General features: G+C 41.8%; 1 protein-coding gene across 1 annotated transcript in view; it reads right to left on the reverse strand.

The window, feature by feature from the left end:
• The window catches only part of TTC23L (tetratricopeptide repeat domain 23 like), an 893819-nt gene that overhangs the window by 95308 nt on the left and 786253 nt on the right, over window positions 1-12258 (reverse strand). Inside the window, exon 10 of the mRNA XM_044070199.1 lies at window positions 6134-6283. Coding sequence (XP_043926134.1) covers window positions 6134-6283 — 150 coding nt within the window. The remainder of the gene's footprint in view (window positions 1-6133; window positions 6284-12258) is intronic.

Genomic DNA, 12258 nt, shown 5'->3' on the forward strand with positions numbered 1-12258 from the left:
CCATTTAAAAGTACGCTACAGTTTTGAAACAGTTCTTTAAAACACAAGAGTTAAAATAACTTTCCTGAACAGGAAAGTAAGAAAACATTAACAAAATTTAGAAAATGGAAGTTTTTCCCCAAAGGAAACTTCTCTGCCTAGTAAAGGAAAGAAGAAGCTGACTGCCAATCCTCGAAATCCTCAGAGGTGTGTATTCTTTGACAGCAGTAATGCTCTTGAAGGGCTTTTCCCCCAAACTTGTCTTTTCTGAAGCTCAGCTGACGCTGCATAACAGTTTGGGAGCACAGAAGGTACCCTGAAGCTTTGGAAGTTGGCTTGCTGTTATATCCTTGGCAATATATAACCTAAAGCTACTGCAGCAGTGATCAGAGATGAAGATCTGACAGTAAAAATTTGGAATAAAATATCATGCAAAATTATGCTTTTCCTGAACGTAGAATTGTTTAAAGTAAGACTTGATAACTGGATGGGAGATGAGGGTTATAGCATAAATTTCAATGAATTCCTGTTCCTCAATAGTCTTCAGGTCTGAACACTATATCATGAACTTATGAGTATTTATGAGAAAGATGTTTCCATCACTTAGCCAAAGACTGTAACAATACTTTTTTTGCTTGCTTGAGATAACTTGAACAATTCATCATGTACCTGGCAAAAAATGCACAGATTAACCTCTACAGTTGCCTTAGTTCTGAATAAAGAAGTTATGTACTCACCATAATATTCCATCTGAGTAGTTGTACTTCATTTGTCTTCAACCTGTAGGTTACAGATCTGTATCGGATCCGAGCCGGCAACTTTTTCTAGCATCAGCTCCGAGCTCCAAACTCCTCCCCTTACCCATAATACACCTCCACTGCCTTCCATCCCCAGATCGAGTTTGCTGAACTGAGAACCCGACCTGAAAGATTTACTTGTGGCCTATACTGCAGCCCATAGGCTGATCATGCGCCAAGGTCCGGGGGAAGGAGGGAGGGACAGTTGAAGACAAATGAAGTACAACTACTCAGATGGAACATTATGGTGAGTACATAACTTCTTTATCTGAAGTAGTTTATTTCGTTTGGTCTTCAACGTGTGGGACAGAGTCCCCAGCTACTAAACTCCTGGGAGGCCCTCATGGAAGGATATTCTGGAGCACCGCGGAACCAAAGGATGCTCTCCTTCTGGAAGTCAAATCCAATTTATAATGAAATAAATGTATGAGATGAGGACCAAGTAGCTGCAGAACAAATATCATCCAAAGACACTCTAGACCAAAAGGCCACAGACGTAGCCATGGACCTAGTGGAATGAACTTTCACCTGACCTGGAGGAGAAATGCCTCTGTCCTTATAGACCTGCAGGATGGATGAAGAAATCCATCTGGCTATAGTGACCTTGGAGATAGGTTCCCCAAAAAGGGTTTATAGAAGGAAACATACAATTGATCAGATTTACAGAAATTTTTTGTCCTGTGTAAATAGAATCATAACTGTCTATGAACATCCAACATGTGGAGTTTGTATTCCATCTTGTTTGTAAATTTAGGAAAAAAGACAGACAAATTGATAGTCTGACTGATATCGACTGGTGATTCCACCTTAGGAAGAAGGGATGGATTGGTACAAAGGAAAAATCTGTCTTTGTGAAAAATCATGTACGGAATTTTGATGGACAAGGCCTGTAATTCTGAAACCCTTCTTGCAGAGGTAATAGCCACCAGAAAAGCTGTTTTCCAAGATAAAAATTTTACATCTGCAGTTGCGGCAGGCTCGAAAGGCGGAGCAACCAGAGCTTGAAGAACCATAGTAAGGTCCCACGCGACTGATGGAGATTGCCCATTCCCACATTCTCATGGCCTTGCGATAAAGGGGGTAAGATCTGGTCCTTCCCTGTTTGTTGATATACCAGATCACTGACATGTTGTCTGACTGAATAGCAATCATCCCCAGAGGAAGAAAGGCATGAAGGGCCTGCAACACTAGAAGGACCGCCCTCATCTCTAGGACATTTATATGCAAGCTGGTCTCTATGGGGGACCACAGGCCTTGGACTGTCCTGCCCGAACTATGCCCCCCCCACCCAAGTTGGGAGGCATCTGTGGTCACTGTGGTTTGGGCCAGGGCTGGAACAAAAGGTCGTCCCTCCAAAATGTCCGGAGAGCTCATCCACCATATGAGGGACGACCGACAGACTTGACTGAGTTGAATTGGATATGTCAATGGCAGTTCCAACAGGGACCATTGAACAGCTAGAGTCCACTGTAGAATCCTCATGTGTAACCGAGCAAACAGGAGAAGAGTTATGGTCGCTGCCAACGAGCCTAGGGCCCTCAACACCGATTCTGCCATTGGAAATGAGAACGGTAGATCAGGGAGACATGCATCCTCAGGTTTTTAACTCTCTCTGAGGTCAGGAATATTTTGCACTGAAGAGTATCTATCCTGGCACCAATGTAGTCTATCACTTGTAAAGGATCTAGGAGAGATTTGGATGTGTTGATTGTGATCCCCAAATGCAGGGCAAGTGTCAGGAAATAATCCCTGGTTTGAGAAAGTAGACGACTGGTGGGAGCAGTGAGGAGATAATCGTCTGGGTACGGATAGACCTGAATCCCCTGAAGCCTCAGGTGAGCCGCTACAACCACCATCACTTTGGTGAACACCTTGGGGGCTGTGGTGAGACCAAAGGATAGGGCTCAAAATTGGTAAAGATTGACTTCTAGCTGGAAGTGGAGGAACCTACTGGAACTTCTGTGCATTTTTATGTGATAGTATGCATCCTGGAGGTCTAACGAGCACATCCAGTCACTCTCTTGCAGGTACAGCATGATGGACTGTAACATGACCATCCGGAAATTCTCTTTGGCAACTGACAGGTTCAGGGTAGATAGATCCAGAATGGGCCTTAAGTCCCCCGTTTTCTTTGGCACCAAAAAGAACCTGGAGTAGAAGCCTGATCTGGACTGATATGGGGGGGCAGTTTTGATGGCTCATTTTACTAGCAGCTTGGAAATTTCCTGTACTGCTGCCTCCCTTTGTGTGGGTGGTACATCCGGGATGTGTCTGAGAGGTATGGAGGAACCAACAAAGGGGATAGGGTATCTTCTGGATATGATTTGAAGCACTCAGCGGTCCATTGTTATGGACTCCCATGCCGCTGGATGCAAGGACAATCATCCCCCGACTGCCTCCAGAGTACAGCAGTCGGGCAACCCCTCAGGGTTGCTGCCTGAGTCTGTCCGAGAAAGGTTCTCAAGACCAGAAGTTCCAGGGACCCCCTCTGCCTCTGGGCCAGCATCCATTCTGTCCCCCTCTGCCTCTGGAGGAAAAAGAGCCCTGAGTGTCCCGGGAATACTGTGACTTCCGGAACCACATCTTCTTTTGCCCTCTCTGGTTCCGAGAAAAGGACCTTTGAGGGTTAGAGAAGCAGATCCCAATGGCAGACAGTGTTTTCCTGTCCTTCTCACTCTGGACTAATGTCTCCTTGATGGTCTTACGAAGAGTGTAGAGCCGTCATAAGGGGCATTGGCAAACAATGCCTTGAAGGGTTTGGAAAATTGACATAACCTGAGCATGGCATAACGCCTCATGGACACACCAAACCAGGCCAGCCTAGCCGCTCCTTCCGCAGCATGGGAGAGGAGTCACATGGATATGTTAGATACTGCTTTTAAAGTGGCCATCCTCGTGGAGAACAAAGTCTTGTCCTTCTGCGACATGGACTTGACAGGAAACTCCTCCAGCTCCTTTACTAGGTCACATTGGAGTCTGGTGACATGGGCCAAATAATTCAGCGCCCTAACTGAAAAGGTAGCTGAAGCATACACCCACTTCCCAAGGCGGCCCATCATCCGTGACTCTTGGTCAGGAAGGTGGACCGAGGAACTCTCCTGGGCAAGTTCCTTCTTAGCGGCTGCTACCACCATGGTGTCCACGGGGGAGCCCTTATTCCAAGATGGACTATCAATGAGGAGGCTTAGGATTTTATCAGGTCACTTTGGGATGGGTTCCATGGTGTCCGGATCCTTCCATGCCCATGAGGTGACCAAATCCACCAAAGGATCAGTGGGAGGGGACACCCAGGAAGTAGACAGGCCCGTGCTGAAAGCCTCCAGGAACACAGACTCATCAGAAGAAGGTTTGGGGGCAGACCAAACTCCCCGCTGGTGCAGGATCTCCATGATGTCTCCAAAGGAGACATCCTCGGGAGGTGACCTTAGAGAACCTTCTCCATCATCTAAGTCCGTGTCTTCAGCAAGGGACTCAGGGGAATCCAAGTGCCTTCTCTTGCATGTATGCTTGTGAGGCACATCTCCGGTGGGGCTCTCTGGGGGGTGCTCACAAGCCATTTGTTCCTCAGGGGGAACCGTCTGGTGCTCTTTGAGCACAGGCTGTCCCTCTGGTAGGACAAAGGGGACTATAGACAGAGCCGAGGGGGCCTGGGAGGAGTCCAAGGGGGCAGTCAGGGGTCTCGATCCGATGGAGAGAACCCTTTCTACCACATTGAACACCGAAGGAGACCAAACCTCCTGAGAAACCAATAAGGAGGTTGGTCTCCCGGGGTCCGACGCGAGAATCGGAGCTGGGCCCGAGGTGGATGGAGATCCGAGGGAGGGAACCTGACCTAACAAAGTTAGAGCCGATGAAAAAGGTTCCACTCCCTCGGATCTGATACCCAAGCTGCGGCTCCGAGAGCGGCTCGGATCCGAACTAGTCAGATCTGAAATGCTCCAGGCAGCTGTCGGCATCGAGGAAGCAGGTACCGTCGGCGCCGACCCCCTAACGAAAACCAATCTCGGATCCTAGTACACTGAACCAGAAGGTCAGATTGCAGAAGGAGAAATGGGTTGAAAGAAAGGAAGCGAGCTCCCCCCTCCATATGGAGGGGGGCTGGCAAGACCCCCATCTGGATCTGTGTACGGATAAAGCGCCTCATCATTTTATCCAGATCTATATCTGACAAGGAACAGGTGGACTGTGACAAGGCCACAGACTCTGAACTGGCGGGTCAGGGCACCAAGGCCTGAGAGGCAGGACATGTCTCCTCTGGCTCCAGGGAGAACTTCAGAGATTGGAGATGAGTGGAGTCACGGATTCATGCTGTCTTGCTTGGAGAAGCGAGGTTCGAGGACCTCTTCCTCTTTTTCCTCATCTTTGACTCTCTCTCTCCCTTTCTCTACCCCTCTTCTGCTCTGCTACCACAGGCTTTGGTACAGGAGGTTGAGTCCCAGCCTGGGAGGGAGGAGAAGCCAGGGGAAGAGAGGAGGGAGAAGCGGCCACAGCAGCCGCTGTGACAGAAGCTGAAGACGAGGAAAGAGAGTCGGAAGGAGGAAGAAGACCTTTTAGGGCCAACTTGGCCTTTCTATCCTTTAGGGCGTGGGGGATGAAGCCCACACAAATGCTACAATCCACACTCAGGGGGGCCACACCCAAGCACAAAACACACAGAGTGTGGCCATCCGCTGGGAATAGCTTATGGCCACACTATGTGCAGAGCTTGAAAACAAGCTTTTCAGCCATCCTAAAGTTGGAAAGATAGCCTTGGAAAAAAAAACAGGCAAGTTCTTTCTAAATAATAACACACACACATACACCCACTCACCATGCTAGACTATAGAAAACACTGGGGGGAGGGGCACCACAGAACAAACTACTCTAACTTAAAAACACTAACACTCGATGCACCAAGTGAGGGGAGGAGAAGGAGAACCTACACTAACACTAACTGAGAGAAATTTAGAAAATTGGCTACTCACAAAAGGTTTTAAACCCACTGTTAGTTGGAGCTCTGAAGACATGAGACTGAAGCAATTTGTGGCAAATGAGATCTGGGGATGGAAGGCAATGGAGGTGTATTATGGGTAAGGGAAGGAGTCTGGAGCTTGGAACTGATGCTAGCAAAAGTTGCCGGCTCGGATCTGATATGGATCTGTAACCCACAGGTTGAAGACCAAATGAAATAAACTACGTCAGATCACAGACTTAACAATTATTTTAACAAAAACAAAAATAACTTGAACTATAAGAACCATACATATAATACTAGCAAACTGTAGCATTCTGTAAAATTTCACTTGTAAAATTATGTCTGAGAAAATGAACAGCTAAAATGTAAACAGAACGATTAATATGATATGTTTTGTTAGTACCTTTTTAAGAAACTTGGATGCCTTTTTCACATCTCCATCAGCCATGGAAATACTACCTAGTTTGTAATAGGTTTCTGCCACATTTTCACTGAAATCACCAAATACTTCTAGTCTAGTCTTCAGTGATTTTTTTAGGTAATCAAAAGCTTCCTAGAATAAAAAAGAAGTACATTACTGTGTGAAATAATTTAGAGTATTAAATCCTATTCAAGGAGTCCTGTACTCCAAGACATGTATGCCTGTGTTATGTCATTTGAGTTATAAAGTAGTACATAGCATTAAGTGTCATTTAGACATAGCAGCTAATAAACAGAGTTGGGGATCCATTAGAAACAAGGAAGTCTGAGTCTATCAGGGAAGTGAGGAGCTGCATACATAAAGTGCTGTACCACAGCATGACAGCTACACATCATAGCACTAAATGCCATCAGATGAAACACATTTCATAGCACATTATTAATTTAATTGCATACATTGCTGACATTGAAGACTGAGCTTAGATCACTCACTTAGAATAAACAGAATTCAATTTAAAACATTACGTTTACTACAAATTCAATGAATACTGTCAAAATTATGTTGGTTGCCATTGCTGCTGGCAGTTGGACTCTCTGCCTTTCTATACAGCTATAGCTAGCAGCAATTTGTGTTATCTTATACAAAACTCTACATGACGGTACAGACAGTCCCTGGGTTACAGACATTTGACATAAGTACAACCCATAGATAAGAATGGGCTGCCACAATGTCATAAATAACGTGAAAATAAATAAAAATCCTTAAGGTTGCCCAAATCTTACATTGAAAATGAAGAATTATGTTGTACTTTCCTTTCCCCATTTGTGAAGCTGCTCACACATCTTGTTAGAGCAGTTACTTCCAGCTTCACTGAAAACAAGCAATCTGATTGGTTAAGAGATCACTTTGTTGATGATCTGATTGGTTAAGACCTCTGTCTTGTACAGTACAGCATTGAAGCAGTCACTGTACTGTACAGTAGACTGGGCAAATGAAACTGTGGCTCACTGGGTCCCCTACACATAACAGAAACACCACTTACCCGACTTTCACATGATCGAGCCGAAAACACCGAAAGGACAAAACACAGACCGCTTGGAACACCGACTGGGAACCAACAGAAAGTAATTGCTCACCAGCATGTCGACCTTTGCCCCTTACCTCCACAGCAGTGCGATCACGGAGTTGGAATATTTAGTTAAGGTGAGTGTGGGTATGGGGGGCAAAGCCCCCCACGTGGGTGTGTTGTCTTTGCTTTCGTTTTCGTGTTCTTGTCGGTTTGGCCAATGGGTTACTTACCGTTAGTTCCCAGTCGGTGTTCTGAGCAGTCGGCATTTTGTCCTTTTGGTGTTCTCGGCTTGATCATGTGAAAGTCGGGTAAGTGGCGTTTCGGTTATGTGTAGGGGACCTGGCTCACTAAGGTCTAGGTGACAGTAGGAGGTCTGGCAGAGGTCTGAAAGTTCAGGAAAGAGTGGAAAACATTCTTGGGTGATGCCTGTAGTACAGAAATGTGAAGTGAAGCTTACAAAGATAAGTTTAACATTTGTTTTGTATAGAACATTCTACTGTACTGTAGTATATGAACACAGTAGTTACTGTACTGTTATAACACTGTACTTACAATATTATTGTTAGCACTACAAAATACAATATTATGTTTAAGATTTTTTTTTTTAATTTGGAAGTGCTTCTAAAGTGTTTTATATGCAAAGAAAAGTAAAATAAATACTAGACTGAGGCAAACATTTGACTAAGTGACATTTAATAAGAACCATATCTACTTGTTTTGACTTAAATACAAATTTAACTTAAGGACAGACTAAAAAACAGATGTCGTCCGTAACCCAGGGACTGCCTGTAATATTACTGTTTTACATTCACTCTTAAACACAGTTACATAAACAGGAATAAATGCATAGAGTCCAAAGATGAGTTTCAAAGATACCTCTATGCAGCTTGTGCAAAGGCATGTGTAGCCAGAAGAGTTGTACACATCTGTCCTCTGCATGTATGGATGCATATAACATTAGTCCCCTTTTACATCTGAACATAAGAAAAGAGAGCACAGTGAGCATTGAAAATATAATGCTACTTTTCATTTTAATTCTGCTGGGTATGATACCATTGTCTTTTGTGACAATGCTCTTGTATCTGTACCATTAATTAATGACGTGAATCTCATGCTGGATTCAGGAATTGTTCACAGATATGCTCGATAGCACCTGTTTACTGCTAACAGTAATTTCATGAGATTAATTTTACTAGCACATGGAAGCTATCTCAAAATATATAAATACTGTTCTTTCTTATAACTTTAGCATGGAAAGGTCCCTTTTAAGCATTCTGGATAACATCCCTATAGCCACAGTAGCAATGATTTGATATCTTCAGTTTGGAATATCACAATATTGGCACTCCGGTTTCTCACCAGTTTTGGACTGTCAACCATCCACAATTTCATGGCAAATGATCTAGTTGGTCATTAGTACTTAATAGAACATTATTTTTATGTAAAATGTAACATGCATCTGTCTTTTTGAAGCATACAAGCATAGCAATAATACTAGGTAAGTGGTACCATAATATGTCTTGCAATATCCATCCTTAAGCAGACAATTTTAAAAGTTCTTGACACCCCTTGTCAAGCACTTAATATTGCTTGCCTCCCAAATCAAGCAGGGCCTTATATGATAAGCCTGGTATAAATTTGTGTCTACCCATACAGTCATCAAGACTAGCTTTAAAGGTAGCGAAAGTAATACTTTGTTTTACCTGTAGTGACAACTTATTCCCTGGGCTGGAAATATGTTGAGTTAGGAACCTATGCCACCAGTGAATCTTGTTTATGTTTTGGTGAACGTTTAGGTCTCAAGTGCAGGTGTTTGTAGAGGCACTTGTTTTGCAAAGAAATAGGAGGCCAAATAAGATTGGGACTTTCATAGATTGCTAGCTAGATAGCTAGATCCAGGACCCTTCTGAGCAGCTGGTAGGCTACTGAGTATAAGAAGAGTGGCACTAATCCTTCAGATAGTGGAAGGATTTAAGACCTTTAATTTTCTTGGTTAGAAATCTTTTGGGACTTTCCAGTTGAGTGACATTTTTGAACTTGTACATGTCAAAGGGGGATCTGTATTTGATGATAGGTCAGATAAGAGAAGAACAGAGAGGTAGGATGACTTCTTTGGCTCTATAAGATATTCCACTGCTAATTAACTGGGCCAGATAGAGGGATTATCTGACTATGGTGGAAACACAATGACTGAGTGAAAGAGAGTTGTCTACATAAGTACCCAGGCCTCTTATGACTATTTCTCTCTTCAAAGAGGAGTACCATTTATAATATATGAGGTGGGAGTAGCTTTTTGCTGCACTTTTTTACATTTAAAGTTAGACTGATTTCAGTACACCAGGTATATACATATTCCAACCCTTGCTGAAGCTATTCAGTATCAATGGATGAGTGGATAACAGTACCAAGCTAGGATTCATCAGCAAACATGATCACACTTTTGCTATATTGGCTTGGATGTCTGCTAACCAAATGAGGAATAGGAACGGGCATAACATGAATCCTTGTGGCACTCCACTAACTGCAATTTTACATTCAGAGACAATGTACCAGCAACTTTTGCAACTAGAATGTGTTGGATAGCCAGTCTGCAATAACACAAACAACATAGGGGTTTACATTAAGTTTGTCTAATTTTTTAATAATTTCAGAGTAGGGAATAGTATTAAAGGCCTTGTCCAAGTCAAGGTTAGCAGTGTGCAGAGTACTTAATATGTTTTCTTTTAAAACTGTAATTACAAATCATGTTTACAAGGGATGATTTTGCAATGTATTGAATACATCGTTAAATATTTAACTAAAAGTCCTGTATGAATTCTGATACATCAAGGAACGTAACAACAGTCTAGTTTTTAGAAGACACAATATTTGTGTTGACACAAGAGACCATGTAGCAGGTGATACATTATGACTTCACTTACCTGTTAACTAGAGAAGAACATGCGAATAGCTTTTGGGCACCCTTTTGTTGCTATGGGCTAGTATGAATAGCCATTTTTAATTCATCAAATGTTGCAAATATTTGTAACTAGAGTGAACTAGGATTATGCTTGTATTATAATGCATTACATTCTTCCTTTTAGTTGAGATTGTGTTGCCTTTTCTTTTCTATCTGTAACAGCTATCTAATTAAAAGATTAGCATGGAAAATCTTATGTAACATTAAACTTGGATATGTCATTCAGAAGTACTGATTTTCTCTCGGAGTAACATTCTCACTGCTGTCCATTGATTTCTATCAATCATCTCTCCTAGGGAATGAATGTGGTTGGTCTTCTTCTTGTAGAAGCAACTGTATCTATCAGTTTGGTCTTTCATCCGTATCGGGCATGTACACATTTAGTTATCTTTCTGTGGAAATCATCATCTTCGTCAATCAGCTTTGCTATCTAATTTTCATTTAACTGCTTTGTTGGTTTAAAACATGTATACATACATCAATAATAGAATATCAATTTAGCTCAACTACCATTACAGCTACTACCACAAGTCAACCTTCTCAAAACATTGAGCAAAAAAAGAGTTCTAAAATAAATAATAGGACACAAGAGTAATCTCCCCATAACAGATTCAAAGTCAATCTGGTGACACCTTGCTAGCTAATAGACTAGTACTACCAAAGCAGGTGGGTTTCCAGTTTCTCCTCAATAATAATTTCCACACTCACATATCAGTATTTCTTAGTAATTAAAACACTCTTGCTATCTTCCAATTACATAATAATCTGACTTTAATCTCTAAATACCTTCTTACTGTTTCAAGAAGTGACTCCAAAGTGTTCACTTTCAGCTTTGAAACTTAATTAATTTGAATACAATTTATATGTGAGTGTCATCTTGGTCAGATTTTGTGAAGACAGGGTCCACCATGAGAAGGTACTCACCAAGACTTGAGGATGAATTTAGTTCCAGCAATACTAGTCTCTTTTTCTTGCTTTTATCATCTCTCCAGACCTTTCGCTCTGCCTCTGAGTAAAGTTACCAAGGCATCTGTAGTTAGTATCACGGTCAAATATATGTCTTAGGATAAGAATGGTTGTCTCTAAAGGATGGATGCTGGCAATGACCATTTCTATGGAACCACCTCATTCTCATTAAGTGATTTTTTTTTCCTTTTCAGTTGTCTGTTTTTTACCTTTTAGTCATCTGGGTCATCTAATTTTTATATACCTCTTAACTGGTTTGCATGTCTCTTTCATGCACTATTTTTCATCCGCATAATATACATCCCAGGCCTATTTCTTGCATCACTGTGGTTCACTTACCATTTACCACTTTTAATGCATATGATTTTTACTTCCTGACTGTAGCAGGTGTTATTTTCCTGGTATAGAGTCTGTGATCTTTCCCTTATATAGTACTCTTCTGGTTTTATCAAGTTTATGCAGGAGGAGCACAATGTATTGTTTAAGAATAACATAGCTGGTGTAGTATTAGTGGTTACATGCAATTCATTTTAAAGGTAACAAGAAAATTATCTGTTTTACATATTAAGGGGTTCTATAGAGCACCTTATAACTTTGACTGCTTTCTCAGACATTTATGATATGTCTGTTATCCAGATCATATGTGGCTGGGTAGTTGGATGTGTGCATAAACATTTTAATTGCATTTTGTTTCAAGAATGTCTTGAACTCTCTTGTCCTAAATTACATACAATTTTCTGATGACAATCTGTTTACGAAGCCAACTTCTTGTGAAGATTGCTGTTAGCACTGATGTTGTATTTTTAGCTAATGTGGACTTCATACAGATAGCCTCTAGCCATTTTGAGTGAATATCTTACAGAAAGTTAGTATATTACTGACAGTACCATGATACAGACGATCATTTCTAAAGACACAAAAATCATATTTATGTGGAATATGTACCATAACAATAGATCATTAAGGAAAAGTTTCTATAAAAGTAAATCATTCCAAAGACATTTCTATTTCCAGCAAAGACTAACACTGGTCTTACACTTGTAAAAGTACTAATGTAATTGGCATGAAACTGCCATATAAATCTTTTTTTCTCAAAAATTTTTTATTAATTAT

Source organism: Protopterus annectens, chromosome 1.part0, assembly GCF_019279795.1.
Source record: "Protopterus annectens isolate FY-2018-M chromosome 1.part0, PAN1.0, whole genome shotgun sequence".
Classification (NCBI taxonomy): domain Eukaryota; kingdom Metazoa; phylum Chordata; order Ceratodontiformes; family Protopteridae; genus Protopterus; species Protopterus annectens.